The 16,854-nt window shown below is 37.1% G+C and overlaps 1 protein-coding gene across 1 annotated transcript in view; it reads right to left on the bottom strand.

Annotated features, from left to right (window-relative positions):
* The window catches only part of MMP20 (matrix metallopeptidase 20), a 55,941-nt gene that overhangs the window by 18,312 nt on the left and 20,775 nt on the right, over positions 1–16,854 (bottom strand). The window contains exon 7 of the mRNA XM_036745336.1: positions 808–944. Within this exon, the coding sequence (XP_036601231.1) occupies positions 808–944 (137 nt within the window). The remainder of the gene's footprint in view (positions 1–807; positions 945–16,854) is intronic.

The raw sequence follows: 16,854 nt of genomic DNA, 5'->3' as shown, positions 1-16,854 counted from the left end.
ACTGGTTCAAGGAGGGTACTTCTGTCCTTCATGTTCCTAAACTATAAAATGACAGTAATAATAATAATTCAGTGTGAATTTGACAGCGTTATGAGAAAAGCACTTTGTAAAACTTAAAGTGGTCTATATATTGGATTATTATTGCAGATTAATTTCTGTGGGGGTTCAATATTAGTTCACTTACCCAGATTTCTTTAGCATAACTGTCTGTCTATGTTATTCTTTTTTTTTTGGAGGGGGGAAGGCAGGGCAATTGGGATTAAGTGACTTGCCCAAGGTCACACAACTAGTAAGTGTCTATGTTATTCTTAAAAGAACTCTTAGACATATCGTAAGAGCATAGATTTAAGTCTGGAAAGTTTCTTCTAGTCATCATCTGGTCCATCCCCTCATTTTACAGATGAGGAAATTTGGGCCTTGAACATTTAAGTGACTCATTACAGGTCGTGCAGGTGACAAAATGGCAGAATTGAGATTTGAACCCAGGCCCTTCAACTCCAAATCCAATCCTTTATTGCCTGTTCTACACGCTATCTCTTTGGGCCAGGGACCATGTCTAAAGCATTACGTGATTAGTATAGCACCATGTGTAGATACCAGTGTCTCTTTCTGATGGTCATTATTATCTCTATCTTAATGATACTATAGTTAAGGAATTTAAACAATAGTTACAAAGGCAGACAGCAACAAAGATCCTTTCTTCTCCATCAATGAACATGCATCTCTAGCACTTGACACTACAAGCACATGGGTTCTTTCACTAATGCTGCTGCATTTTTCAAAGTGGTAGGGAGTTTGGTTCAGTACCTTTGAAAAAGAAAGCTATGCCCCTCTCAGTCACTTCATAAGCAGCATCCACATTTGACATGAGCTGGGGAAAAGAGCTGGTGATGGTACTGGGCCTGATTCCAGCTGGCATGTGAACTTGCCGTCTCCAGAAAAGCCTGTTGGTTACCGGCAACAGGGTCGAAAAGAAAGATAGCTGATAAGAGACATGACGTGAACCTGGAACAAAACAGGCCTCAAACCACTACGTAATCTCCTTTGGCTAGGAAGCTTTGGCTTTGTTGAGATTTTTTTTTTTGCCATATGTATAATGCTCTAATAGAACCATGGATTTAGATTTAGAATCTAATTTTAGATTTAAATTAAAAATTTAGATCCTAGAGGCTATTTCACCCACCTCATTTTACAACTCAGAAGCATTAGTGACTTCCTTCTCTTAATTATTCACAATTTATTCTGTACATAGCTTGTTTTTACATATTAACTTGCTAGCCTCCCCCATTAGACTATGAGACAGGGACTGTCTTTTGACTTTTTTAAAAAAAAATTCTAAGCATTTAGCACAGTGCCCAACATATGGCAGGCACTTAATGTTTATTGACTGTTTCATAACTAGTTTCTTGATGCAATTTACCCCACTATGGTTTCTTTTTCTCTCTTTACTTACTTAAAGACCCTAAAAATACGTTGTGGTATGAAACAGTGGAATAAAAATCAATCCCTGGAAAACACTTTGGAAATCCTAAACCACTATATAAATGGTAAAGTGTAATGATGTTGATAGCGATGAGGCAGATCCATAACTAGATACTATTTCACCTGGGACAAAAACAGATGCAGGAGGGGAAGTAGCATTGATAGTGGCAGTACAGAAGAAAATATAACTATCGCTGTAATTGTGTTGGTAGAGGGGATAGTCCATTTCTTAGAAAATCTGAGCCATACTCCAGTGAGAACTGGGAATAGATCTTGAAGAAGATCAACATGATGTCAGACTCCTCAGAATGGGAAGTAGCATTGTGTTGTGTGGCATAGACTTGGGCTAAGGAGCATGAGTCATGGGTAGTTGTTCTTCTGAGAGGAGAAGACATGCCCCTGGTTGTTGGTGTCCTGGGACAAAGTACTGGTTATTCCACCCTAGTATAAGTTCTGTTATTTAAGGAATATGAACCTAATATACCATTATTCAATTTAGTGAATTTGCTTGGTTATTCCATGTAACGTACTTTGCTAATATTTAAGCTCGTTTAGGGTAGGGGCCATCTCACTTTGTTTTTGTATCCTCAGTGCTGAACAGAGTTCCTTTGCATGGTAGGTGCTTAATAAATCTTAACCAATTGACGGATTGGCACCAGAGGAAGCTGCAAAATAACTATATTGTCTCCATCCTATTTTTCCCTTTACTGCTTTTTTTCTTTGCAACATTTCATAAAAGCAAATTTGGCACAGATACTAAAATACATCATAGAGGCAGAACGGCATAGTAGCTAGAGTGCTGGAAGTCAGAAAGAACCATATGCAAATCCCACTTTTAATATGTGCTACCTGTTTAACCATGGACAAGTCACTTAACCTCATTGAGACCCAGTTTCCTTATCTATAAAATGAAGAGATTTGATTAAATGGGTTCTAAGATCCCTTTTAGTTCTAAAACTATGATCTTTTCATTTAAAAAATTATTATTATTTATAATGTATGTAATTAAGGAAAACTAACTTGAGGGAAGGTGTTAATTATTATCTACAACAATAACAATGACAATAATAGTAGATCAGATGGTAATTTATATAATTGTCTACAAAATTATCTCAGTTTTATGCTGTTTAACGCTGGGCATTTAGTCCACAATTCAACATGCAATTAAAAATGGATCGAATAGCATGTTCAGACTTGGAAAGTGAAAAAAATCCATGGTAAGTAGCCATCCATTTAGAATTATAGGACCCAGAGTTGGAAGGGACCTTAGAAATTATCTAGTTCAACACAATCATTTTATATTTGAGGAAACTGAGGCCTCATGGGTGAAGTGACTTGTTCTAGGTCACACAAACTAAAATCTCCTGGCTTTCATTTAACACTATTTGCATTAGACCATTTTGTCAACATTAAATAGACAAAACAGCAATGGATTTCCAAGGAGCCACTAACTAGATGGATTTAGAATAAAAAGTTCTCAATTCAGTGTGTGTGTGTGTGTGTGTGTGTGTGTGTGTGTGTAATGAATGAATGAATGTGCATAAAGGGCTGATTCAGTGTGAATGGTTGCTTAATCTTGTTACTAAATTGCAGGAATGGCAATTTCTATTTTTGCTTCCAGTTCCAGTTGGAATCAGACTCTGATTCTGCAACGCCAGCAGTATAACATTGAGCTCTCCTTTTGCTTCTAAAATACCATGAGCAGAATGTTGGAAAATGAGATAGACCTAAGAGTAGACAACTACTAGAGGGTCTAAATTATAACAATCTTCATATTCTGTCTACTAATGAAATTAGAAGATCAAAAGAAATTGCATGGTAAGATGGATCACAGGTTCTTGTTGGTGATACAAATTAAAGATCATGGGATTATAATTACAGATTTATGGCCCAAAGAGTGCCTATTAAGAACAACCTTCTCATTTTTACAGATGAGAAAATTGAGGTATAGAGAAGTTAATTGACTTGCCCAGAGTGGCACAGATAGTAAGTGTCTGTGATAGGATTTGAATCCAGGTCTTCTTGACTCTAAGTCCAGCATTGTACTCACTATACTATGCCTCTGAAGTGGGCAAAGTTGGTTTTTATCACAGTTGTCCAGAAGCAACAAAAATCAGTTAATGGTGTACTTGGCTATCTTGTACTGTAGTGTTCATTATAGTCATTTGCAAAAATACTACAATTAAGATAACTGTAGCCTATATGCCAGTATCTCTTGGAAAATTTGAGAAGAAAGTAGAATTTTATGATGAACTTGGTTTGCCTGTTATTCCAAACAATTTATTTAATATTGGAATTAGTTGATTTTAAGTGTTTGGTACAATTCACTCCAAATTAAATTAATATATACTATAATATTAAGTAACTTCAATGCAAATGTGGGCATACGTGAGGACAGTGAAATATATGTTGGAAAAAATGATCTTAGAGTACAAAATGAGAAAGACCAAAGGCCACAGGTTGCCCAGAAACCTCATTTCCATACATTATGAATATTTTCTTTAAGAAGAGAGCCAGGAGGTGCCAAATATAATAAGTACTAAATAGCATCACAAAAGAGCAATCTTTGTAATTTAACAAATAGTAAATGATTAGATAGTAACAGAGTATTGATTTGCTGATCAGTTGTCCACATAAAGTCAGGTCATTAATTTGTTAGAGCAAAGATAAAAATAAATACCAGAAAAAAATCAATACATTTTTCAATTGAGGCAAGTCCAATCTGACCTGTTTAAACAAGCTGTTGACAGCAAAATAGGACACAAATAAAAGAACAGACATTGACACAGAACAAAGATTGGAAGACAAGTCAGACAAGATAGAATATTTGCAGGATATTTGTATTTTTTTGTTTGTAATTTTGAGATCACTGAAAGATCTCAAAATATCTAAAAATAGAAAACATAAAAACACTTGAAAAATAAAAAAAACCTTATTGTTACAAAAATGCTGAGGAAATATGAATATTCAGCAATATGTCTACTTTCCTGTTTCTACATAATTTTTTATGAGAATAATCTCTGCATACATGGAGGGCGTTACTTACGAAGGTATGAGAGGATATGTACAAGCTTTCACAAATGGTGTTCTATAGGTGACTACATCTTTACTGTCATACAACTGAGTGAAATATAAAGAGGGTGCAGGAATCCTCTGTGCTCATTTGCTGACTCTAAAAAAAGGGTTTTGATGATAAATCTAATAAAAAAAATAAATACGAAAGAAGTCAAGGAAGTGAATAGAATTTTAGATAAGCTAGATATGAAAGATATCTGGAGGGAATTGAATGGAAATGGAAAGGAATACTCCTTTTATTTCTCAGAGGTTCATGGTAGCTTTGCAAAGATTGACCATATGTTAGTATATAAAAAATTTATAGTTAGAAGCAGAAAAGCAGACATATTAAAAGTATCATCTTTGGATCACAATGCAATAAAAATTATATTTGATAAAGAACCACAGAAACATAGACTAAAATCTAATTAGAGATTAAACAACCTAATCTTAAAGAATGAGTGGGTTAAAGAACAAATTATAGAAACAATCATTAATTTCATTGAAGAGACTGATGATAATGGGACAACATCTCAAAACCTATAGAATGTAACAAAAGCAGTGATCAGAGGAAATTTTATATCTCTAATTGCTTACATCAATAAAACAGAGAAAGAGCAGATTAGTGAATTGGGTTTGCAATTAAAAATCTAGAAAAAAAGCAAACTAAAAATCTCCAATTAAACACTAAATAGAGAGTAAAAATAAAACTAAGAGTTGGTTTTATGAGAAAACAATAATTAAGCCATGGGTTAATTTGATTTTAAAAAGAGAAGAAAACCAAACACTAGCATTAAAAATGAAAAGGATGACTATACCACTAACGAAGATGAAAGAAAAGCAATTATAAGGAGTTGTTTTGTCCAATTCTATGCCAATATATTTAACAATTTAAGTGAAATGGAAGAATATTTACAAAAATATAAATTGCCTACATTAGCAGAAGAGAAAATAGATTATCTAAATAGACCTATTTTAGAAAAAGAAATTGAATAGGCTATAAATGAGCTTCCCAAGAAAAAAGCACCAGAGCCAGATAGATTTATAAGTGAATTCCACCAAACATTTAAAGATCAATTAATTCCAATATTAAATAAGTTATTTGGAATAATAAACAAAGAAGGAATTCTATTAAAGTCCTTTTATGAAACAAATATAATAGTGATACCTAAACCAGGAAGAGTAAAACCAGAGAAAGAAAATTATAGATCAATTTCATTAATGAATATAGATGCAAAAATCTTAAATAAAATCCTAGCTAAAAGATTATAATATTACAAAGATTATATATTATGACCAATTGAGATTTCTTCCAGGAATGCAGAGATAGCTTAACAAAGGAAAACTATTAACATAATTGGTTATATCAGTCATAAAAGTAAAAAACACATAATTATATCAATAGATGCAGAAAAATCTTTCGATAAAGTATAACTCATTTCTATTAGAAACATCTGAAAGTAGAGGCATAAATGGATTTTCCCTTAAATTGATAAAAAGCATTTATCTAAAACCACCAGCAAGCATTTTCTGTAAGGGGATAAGTTAGAAGCCTTCCCAGTAAGATCAGGTATGAAACCAGGATGCCTACTGTCACCAAATTTTTTGTAGACAGTTTCTCAGATATCACTGAAATTGTTAAATTTATTAGCATATAGTTGGGCAAAATAACTTCTTATAATTGCTTTAATTTCACCCTCATTAGTGGTATATTCACCCATTTCAGTTTTTTATACTAGTAATTTGATTTTCTTCTCTCTCTTTTTCAATCAAATTAACCAATTGTTTATCTATTTTATTTTGTGGAGGTTAAACAACCTAATCTTTAAGAATGAGTGGGTTAAAGAACAAATCATAGAAACAAACAGTTGGAGGGGAAAGTGACAAATATTGGAGGGGATGTGGAAAAATTGGGGCACTAAGTCATTGTTGGTGTAATTGTTAACTGATCCAATTGTTTTGGAGACAATCTGGAATTTTGCCCTAAGAGTCATTAAACTGCTTATACCCTTTGTCCTAGCAACACTACTGCTAAGTCTATTTCCAAAGATGATTAAGGAAAAAGGAAAAGAACCCATATTTTCTAAAATATTTATAGCAGCTTTCTTTGTGGTGACAAAGAATTGGAAATTGAGGGGATGCCCATCAATTTGGGAATGGCTGAACAAGTTGTGGCATATGATTGTTATGATAGTGTTACTGTGCTATAAGAAATGATGAGCTCAAAGATCTTTGAAAAATATGGATAGACTTGTACAAAATAATAGAATAAAATGAGCAAAACTGAGAGAACATTGTATATAGTAACAGCAATATTGGTTTAAGAAAACTTTGAGGGAATAAGTCATTTTGACTATTAGAAATAACCAAATTAACTAAAAAGGACATATGAAGGAAGATGATTTCTGCATCCAGAAAAATTTGATAAATAGAAGTATGTATAGAATGATTTTACATATGAACTCATATTTGTATCTAATGGCAGCCATCTCTAGGGTGGAGGAGGGGATAGAAAATAAAAGAAATTTACATGATAACTTTATTACATATTTAAAAGGAATAGCAAATTGTACACAATAAATTTGCAGTTTCATGTGCAAGCATATCTTTTATTATATTATGTTATAGAAATGCTTGTTTTATTACATAAATTGGAAATAAAATAAATTAAGCTAAAAAAGTCTGACTTGGTAGAGAAAACGGTTACCTTAAAGCATCCCTTTCAATAAAATATTCCCTGGCTCATGTCAAAATTACACAAAATGCTTTAAGAGATGTAAGAACAGAGATAATCTTGGTGACCTTGATTGTAAATATCAAAGAAGGCATAAACTATTACACATATATACACACACAGGCACGCACATACACACACACACACACACACACACACACACACATATATATATGAAGGTATGTATGTATATATTTCAGAGCTTCCTGGATGGGATCCATAATCACTTAAAAGAGTTTGGCCTAATCCTCCCACCTAGGAAAAAAGCCAAATAGATAAAAATTTTCCACTTTCCAGATTATATTATTCACTTGCATGGGTGACACATACAATGATTCATCAGTACACACATATTTTGCACAGATACTGAAGATGAACAAAGGATTTAACCAGAACTGAATAAAAGGAAGAGAGTAGGCTAGATTAACTTTGAAAAACTGTCTGGTTATTTTAATTACCACAAACTTTCCCCTGAAACAAAGGCCCTTTTTAAAAACATTGATATTCTTAAGGCAATGCCTCATGGCTGAGTGTCTTAGAATATCAGAGCCTCTGGAGAATTAAATTTGGGGTTTACCCAAAGGGCAATGGACAGTGCATGGTGGGCATATATTGCTATAGCATATTACCACTGAATGATTCCACAATAAAAGTGATACATAAAAGATATCATCTGAGAGCTATATTATTGGAAAAGGAAGGTGATTAAATAGCATGAGCAAGTGACAGGTGGCCTGTGTGTATATATCCATTCTTGGTCTCTCCAGCTACTAGTGCCATGCCCTCAAAAGCTATGTTCCCTCTACTCTGTATTTAACTTGTATGCTCTGATTATATCTTGTCTCCATGATTGGATTGTAAGCTCCATTGGGGCAGGTAATATTTGTGCTTTTTCTTTCTTTTTTTCCATATTTTATTATTTGATATTTTTTAGTTTTCAGCATTGATTTCCACAAGATTTTGAGTTACAAATTTTCTCCCCATTTCTACCCTCCCACCCTTACTCCAAGATGGCATATGTTTTGATTGTCCCATTCCCCGGTCAGCCCTCCCTTCTGTCACCCTACTCGCCCACCCCCATCCCCTTTCCCCTTACTTTCTTTTAGGGCAAGATAGATTTCTATTCCCCATTGCCTGTATATCTTATTTCCCAGTTACATGCAAAAACAGCTTTTTTTTGAGCATCCACTTTTAAAACTTTGAGTTCTACATTCTCTCCCCTCTTCCCTTCCCACCCACCTTCCCTAAGAAGGCAAGCAATTCAACATAGGCCACACATGTATCATTATGCAAAACATTTCCACAATTCTCATGTTGTGAAAGACTAACTATATTTCCCTCCATCCTATCCTGTCCCCCTTTATTCAATGTTGTCCCTTGACCGTGTCCCTTTTCAAAAGTGTTTGCTTTGATTACCTCCTCCCCCATCTGCCCTCCCTTCTATCATTCCCCCATTTTTATCCCCTTCCCCCTACTTTCCTGTGGGGTAAGATACCCAATTGAGTGTGTATGTTATTCCCTCCTCAAGTCAAATACGATGAGAGCAAGATTCACTCATTCCATTTCACCTGCCCCCTCTTCCCTTCCAACAGAACTGCTTTTTCTTGCCACTTTTATGTGAGATAATTTACCCAATTCTATCTCTCCCTCTCTCATCTCCCACCCCTTAATTTAATTTAATTTTTTATATATCATCCCTTCATATTCAATTCAGCCTGTGCCCTCTGTCTATATACATACATACATACATATATATACATATGTATATATATATTCTTCAACTACCCTAATGCTGAGAAGCATCTCATGAATTACACACGTCATCTTTCCATGTAGGAATGTAAACAAAACAGTTCAACTTTAGTAAGTCCCTTATGATTTCTCTTTCTTGTTTACCTTTTCATGCTTCTCTTGATTCTTGTATTTGAAAGTCGAATTTTCTATTCAGCTCTGGTCTTTTCATTGAGAAAGCTTGAAAGTCCTCTATTTTTTGAAAATCGATATTTTGCCTTGGAGCATTATACTCAGCTTTGCTGGGTAGGTGATTCTTGGTTTTAATCCTAGCTCCTTTGACCTGCAGAATATCATATTCCAAGCCCTTTGATCCCTTAATGTAGAAGCTGCTAGATCTTGTATTATACTGATTATGTTTCCACAGTGGTCAAATTGTTTCCTTCTGGTTGCTTATGGTATTTTCTCCTTGACCTGGGAACTCTGGAATTCAGCTATAATATTCCTAGAAGTTTTCTTTTTGGGATTTTTTTCAAGAGGCAATCAGTTGATCCTTTCAATTTCTATTTTACCCTCTGGTTCTAGAATATCAGGGCAGTTTTCCTTGATAATTTCTTGAAAGATGATGTTTGATCATGGCTTTCAGGTAGTCCAGTAATTTTTAAATTATCTCTCCTGGAATCTATTCTCCAGGTCAGTGGTTTTTCCAATGAGATATTTTACATTGTCTTCCATTTTTATTCCTTTGGTTCTGTTTTTATAATATCTTGATTTCTCAGTCACTAGCTTCCATTTGCTCCAATCTAATTTTTAAGGTGGTATTTTCTTCAGTGGTCTTTTGGACCTCCTTCTCCATTTGGCTAATTCTGCCTTTCAAGACATTCTTCTCCTAATTGGCTTTTTGTAACTCTTTTGCCATTTAGGTTAGTCTATTTTCACGGTGTTATTTTCTTCAGTATTTTTTTGGGTCTCCTTTAGCAAGTCATTGAGTTGTTTTTCATGGTTTTCTCGAATCACTCTTATTTCTCTTCTCAATTTTTCCTCTACTTCTCTTACTTGCTTTTCCAAATCCTTTTTGAGCTCTTCCATGGCCTGAGACCAATTCATATTTTTCTTGTAGGCTTTTGATGTAGGCTCTTTGACTTTGTTGACTTCTTCTGGCTGTATGTTTTGATATTTTTGTCACCAAAAAAGATTCTAGAGTCTGAGTCTGAGTCTGCATCCTTTTTCACTGCCTGGCCATGTTCCCAGCCAACTACTTGACCTTTGAGCTTTTTGTCAGGGTTTGACTGCTTGTAGAATAGAGAGTGCTTTGTTCCAAACTTTAGGGGCTGCACTACTGTTTTCAGAGCTACTTCTGCACAGCAAGCTCTGCCACACCAGCGTTCCTCCTCCCCCAATAACTACCAGCCAGGACCATCACTTAGATCCAAGCAGGGCAAAGCAGGCTCTGCACTCCCACTCTGATTCGCTGCTTAATTCCTCCCACTGGGTGGGCCTGGGGCCAGAAGCAACTGCAGCTGGAGCTCTGGATGCAGCCACAGCACTGCACCACCTCCGCTGCCCCTGAGACTGGGGCCTACCACACACTCCTCTCACCTCTGTTCCAGCAGTTTTTCCACTAACCTGCTCTGTTGTCTTTGGCGTTTGGGTTGAGAAGTCTGGTAACTGCCATAACTCAATGATTCTGGGCCCTATGGTCTGTTCCACCTGGCTCATGGTCTGGTTGGTCCTGGCACCCCACTCTGGGTTGTGCTCCGCTCCCAGCACTGTTGGATAGACCCTTACCAGTGACCCTCAAGGCTGTCCTGGGCTGGAGCCCTGCTTCCCTATGCTATTTCGTGGGTTCTGCTGCTCTAGAACTTGTTCAGAGCCATTTTTACAGGTGTTTGGAGGGACCTGGGGGAGAGCTTAAGAGAGTCCCTGCTTTCCAGCCGCCATCTTGGCTCAACCCCCCTCGCCTGCCCCCCCCCCCCGGTGCTTTTTCTTTGTATCCCAAGGGCTTAGCACAGTGCCTGGAACAAACAGTAAGTGCTTAATAAAAGCTGGATGATTGATTAATTCATTATCATGCAATGTTAATAGACCTAGAGGAAGGCCACTAGAATGATGAATGGACATTTGATAGAAATTAGTGAAAGATGTGGACAAGAAACATACAGGATAGGTTGGTGTGGCAGTGGTGGGATCTGCACTTTTGGACAGTGATCACCTATCTTTATAATCATAGCTTCATCAAGGTATTAAATAAGGCAAATGTAAATGAACATCAGAACTGTTTGGAAAAAGTCCTGATTTAAATGAATTTCCAGATGGCCTTGAATTAATGGCTCAGAGGGAATAAGAAACCAAAGCTGCAGTTTCATCATATAGCTTTGTGTAGATACAGGAAGACTCCAGTAATGCCTCATGTTTTGGGAAATACGGTATTTGAATTTCCGATTTGGTGCTCTTTCTGTTACACCACGCTGCCCCACCCAAGCATCCTTGGTACTATGGCTGCACAGAGGTTCAACTTTCCTCACCTTGGCCTTGTCACTGCATACTCAGGAGTCAGTTTTGTTCCTATTTCCCTGAGAAAGGCAAGATCATCTAGCATGAACTCCCTCATCTACCTTCTCCCTTTCAAACTGTCTTTATAATTTATACCTGGCCAGATTTGAACTTAGGAAGATGAATCTTCCTGATTTCTGGTCCAGTGCTCTATCCATTCTACTACCTAGTATGAGTTCAAATCTGGTTTCAGACATTACTAGCTGTGTTACCTTGGGCATGTCACTTAATCCTGTTTGCCTCAGTTTCCTCAACTGTAAAATGAGGTGGAGTAGGAAATGGCAAACCATTCTAGTATCTTTGCCAAGAAAACCCAGATATGGTCATGAAGAGTTGCACATAACTGAAATGACTGAACAACAACAGATCCCTTTGCCTCTTGGCTTAGGCCAATAGTTGTTTCTCTGCTTTTTCAAACTCATCTCTTCACCACTCTATTTTGTCCTGCCTCCTCCAGAATCTTACTCTTTTAATCACCTCATTTTTCTTAATTCTTAAATCTCTCCTATTCATCAGTTCTTTTCTCTCTTCCTTAAAACATCTCCAGGTCTTCTCTTTTTTGAAAAACCTTTCTTTGATCTGCTGTCTCCTTCAGCTACTACCCCATTTTTCTCATTGCTTTCACTGACAAAAGCATTCTATTAATATTCTATGCTTCCTGTTTTAATTCCTCACCATCAAGTATCTCTTTCAGCATCTAAAATCTGGCTTCTCTTCTTACCATTTGTAAGGACAAGCAAAGTGGGACTTTTAACTGATTTTTCTTTTGGAGTGCTTCTCAGCACTAAGGCAATCAAGTGCCTTTGATTGAGTCTTGCTTTTGTTTGTAGGAAGGCCCACACCCTTTTGCTAATTAGGTGAGGAGAGGTATGAAGCCCTTGAGAGGTGGGAAGCCCCAGGCCCTGAAAAACTCTGTACTCTGAGGTAGCCATTAATCTAGAACTCTCAAAACTGCTGGAGGAGAGATTTTGCCTTTGGGACACACTCATTGGAAGAGTGTTGGTGATTTGGCCAGATGAGACTCTGGGTAGCCATTGGAGCCTCCTGGCTTTGAAACCCAGATGTTGGTGCTTCTCTCTCTGGTAACTGTGTATGCATTGCTATGGTCAGAGAGATAGAAGCCTGCCTGTTTATTTGTGTTATTTTGTTCTGTTCATAATTTCTGCTTGTAATTTCTGTTTGTATTTTCTCTGAAGTTCAGTGTGCTGACTTTTTCCCCTGAACTAAGTAAATGATACATGTATGTTTAATTAAAGTTTTAATTAAAGTGAGAGTGTTAACCCCTTAAAGTTGCTTTTCTTAGAAAAGCAGATTCAAAGAACCTGTGCTAGCAGCCCTTTTGTGCACTGGTGTTATTGGCCTTGCACAGCCACAGTAGCTGCAAGTAACGTTGTTACACCATTCTACTGAAACTACACTTCCCTAAGCTTTCTAATCTAAAGTCTTTTCTCAGGCCTTATTTTTCTTAACCTCTCAGTAGCACTGACACTATTAACCCCTCCTATTCAAAATTCTCTTTCCTTATGTCCTCTGTGGCACTAACACTGGTCCTTCTCTATATCCTTTGCTAATTTTTCTCTCTTCCATGCCTTACATCATGTCTTGAAGATTAGTTCCCAACTATCCATTCCTTTTCTTATTGAATTCTCATTGAATCCACAAAATAATCTTTCAGTCTCACAATTCTAGCTACTAGTTTTGACCTCTTTTCTGAACAACAGTTCCATACCTTTAATATCTTCAACTGTTTGCTCAAAATTTCTACTCAGATGTGCCATGGTCACCTCAGTTTGCTATGTCTAGTGAGATTGCACATCTTCGACATGACACAGGAAAGAACACTGGATTTGGAGTCGATGGACCTGCGTCTGATACCACCACTGATACCCATCACCTATGTGACCTTGGACAAATTCCTTTATCTCAGTTTCCTCATACGTAAAATGAAGCGATTGGGCTGGATGATGGCCTGCATGATCCCTTCTAGGTCTATAATCATTACAAATTTGCTCTTCTGCCTGAGTTCCTAATTTATGGTTTATTTATAGTTCCAGTTATCCAGGCTGAAAACTTGGTTTGTCTCCTTCCTCTCCTTTGTGGCAGATATCTAGTCAGTAACCATTTATATAGCCATTAACCTTTAGATGTCCTTATAGTTGATGGTAGGAATTTCCAAGCTGGCTAGTGGGAGTGAATAAGTTCTGGGAGTGAACAAATACTTGGAGCTTTTTCTCAAGCAGGAAGTCCCCAGGTTCTCATTGTTACTGGGCCATGAAAGACTGTTTTGTTCTTTGTCTAGTATAACAGGTGGACTTCAAGATACAGAGATAGCAGCCAACAGGAGACTCAAACTGTAAAATCATCGAATTCTGGAGATGGAAGTATCATTTGTTCTGGCCCTTTCAATCTATAGATGAGGAAACTCAGGTCTAGAGAGGAAAAGACTTTGCCAAAGGTCAGGAAGTTAGTGACAGAGCTGTGATCACAACCACAAATCCCTGTCTTTAGTTCTATATTTCCTCTTCCCCAATGTGTCTTAGTGTGGCCCAGTTATTTGAAATCATTTGCTCTATTCAATTGTGTCTCACCAAATCATAAATCAGGAAGTCACAGAAGCTGCTTTCCACTAGAGACATTTTAAACAACCTTCCTCCCCACCCAACCACTAGGAGACTTCAAGGAACTGCATTATTGGTCAGCCTGCACCTAGAGAATTTTTTTAAACCACTGAAACAATGATGCATGCTATACCAATCAATGGTTTCAGAATGTGAGAACTTCATAGAGAAGGAAAAGAATGTCAAGAGTTTTCATTCTTTCATCATTATCTCCCTAGGACATAATGGCTTTATCTTATGCCCAATGGACAGGTAAGGAGAGACAAGAGCATGATGTTATTTGAATGATGGAGAGGCAGCTAACAGGAACTGACATTATGGATAGATTACACGGCTTTCTCTAGATTCCATTTCCGTATCAAATATTCCTCATTTTCTGTTAGGAAAGCTTTCAGATATATGAAAATTCAAGAAGTCAGATATGGAACAATTTAAGAAAAATAAATATCACCAGGAAAAATTGTAGCCAAGCTAGTTAAAATGTCTTCCTGAAATCTCTTTATGATATAGGATTTATAAAGGGCTTTATAGTAAGAATACCAGTAGCTCAAAGCTTATCAGTGGATTGTGTTGGAAACATTCATTTGTGTGTCATTTGTTTGAAATTCAGAGCAAATTTTCTTGTAGAAATAGTTTCTCTTTGAAACATTATAAATAGCTATAATATATAGTGGTTAATTTCCTAAGCTAGCCTTCAGAAGACTGTTTATGAGGTAATCGAACCAGATGGTTTAGCTGCAGGACTTTATATTCTGCCAGATGAAAACTGCATGTACACAGATAAGTATTTATATGCATGTAAATACAAAGTCATTTTTTGGGGGGGTTAGTGCACTATCACCTGAAGAGATTAGGATTGACTCATGTAGCAAGAAGCTAAGCCTTGACTAGAGTTAGATATTCAGGAGGCAGAAATAAGGAAAGGGACCTTTGGCTGCAGTGCGGTAGGGGTGGGGGGTGGATTAAGGGAGGAAATGACTATGCGAAGGCACATGGACAGGAGATGCAATGTCATATATTGCTGACAAAAAGTAGATTAGTTTGGCAGGAACACTGAGTCTATGAGGGGGAGTAATGTACAATATGTCTGAAAAGAGAAGTTGGAGTATGACAGAGGAATGTGCATTTTATCCTAGAGGAGAGAGGGACTTATTGAAGCTTCTTGAGCAGGAGAGTGATCACACCTGTGTTAGTAGTAATATGTTTGACAGCTGTATGGAAGATGGATTGGAGATAACCTAAATAAGAAATAGATCAGAGAGAGAGAGAGAGAGGGACAGAGAGAGAGAGAGAGAGTCACTGAGAGAGAGAGAGAGAGAGAGAGAGAGACAGAGACAGAGAGAGAGAGACAGAGACAGTGAGAGAGAGAGAGAGAGAGAGAGAGAGAGAGAGAGAGAGAGAGAGAGAGAGAGAGAGAGGAGATGGATATTTAAGATAGAGGCAAGGAGACCCACCGGAGAAGATATTGTAGTAGTCATCACAAGAGGTGATAAGGTTGATGGTTGTGTGGGAAGAGAGAAAGGAACAAATATAAGTTCAGTTAGGACAGTAAGCCTTCTCTCATTAACTCCCAAATTCAACTCCCACCTCCTTTCAATGCAGATTAAACCACTCTACTCTTTTACTGAGAAGATTGAAGTCCCCAGATATAATTATTTTACTATACTCATCTAGTAATACATATTTAGTCAGCTATCTAATAATGGGGAGAAGAATAAACAATGTATTAATCCATATTTTATATAAATCACATAGAAATACAGGTTCCAATAGAAGGACGCTTATGATAGCCCTCAAACCTTAATATGATGTTCACTACTTGTTTACCAGCCATGGAGCTTACTGTATAACCACAAGAATGCTGACACAGATATCTCCATCCTATTTTGCTCAGATTCCATGACCATACCAAACATGGGTGGCATGGTACAGGAAGTCCCTCCAATATATTCTTGGAGCATATGTATGACTTGTGCCATCTCCGCTTGCCCAACCCCATCATCTTATGACTATCTAGTCAGCGGAGATGGTCTCTGCTTCACCCCAACCCATGACCCTGCTAACATACCATTTTTAGCTTATACATCCTGTTAACCAATGGGATTCTGTACTTTGTATATAGCCTCTTCAGAATGTTCAGCTAATAAATCTGGTATCAAGCCTCATAAAAATAAGGCACTGGAAGGAGGGGTAATCTCAGGCCACGATGAAGGTCTGAGGTCCACTTCTTTAGAGTGGGCCAGGTACCTTTAATAAAGTACTTTGGCTCTGAGCTCTGCCTCAGTTTCTCTTTTAGTCGTTTGGGGTGCTTTTGTCCCCACAGGTCCTTAGTATCAGCCCTTCCATCTCTCCCAGAACTTTGCTACACCAATAATTCCTTCTCTCTTACCTTTTTTCTCTTCCTCTCTGCTAGTTCTTTCCCTCTACCTATAAATATGCTCATCTCCTCATCTTAAAAACCAAAACCAAAAAATACCTTCCCTTAGCTCTGATTTTGCCTTTTTATTGATCTTATTATCTCTTCCCCTTCATTGTAAACTTCTAGAGAATGCAGTCTCCATTTACTATCTTCCCTTTCTTAACCTCTTTACTTCCTACTCAACCCCTGCAATTTGGTTTCCTCTCCATCTATCTGCTGAAACTGCTCCCTTAAAAGTCATTAATTATTTCTTAACTGCTTAA

This window comes from Trichosurus vulpecula, chromosome 2 (genome assembly GCF_011100635.1).
Source record: "Trichosurus vulpecula isolate mTriVul1 chromosome 2, mTriVul1.pri, whole genome shotgun sequence".
Lineage (NCBI taxonomy): Eukaryota > Metazoa > Chordata > Mammalia > Diprotodontia > Phalangeridae > Trichosurus > Trichosurus vulpecula.
The sequence above is the reverse complement of the archived record's forward strand: the minus strand, read 5'-3'. Positions and strand labels throughout refer to the sequence as shown.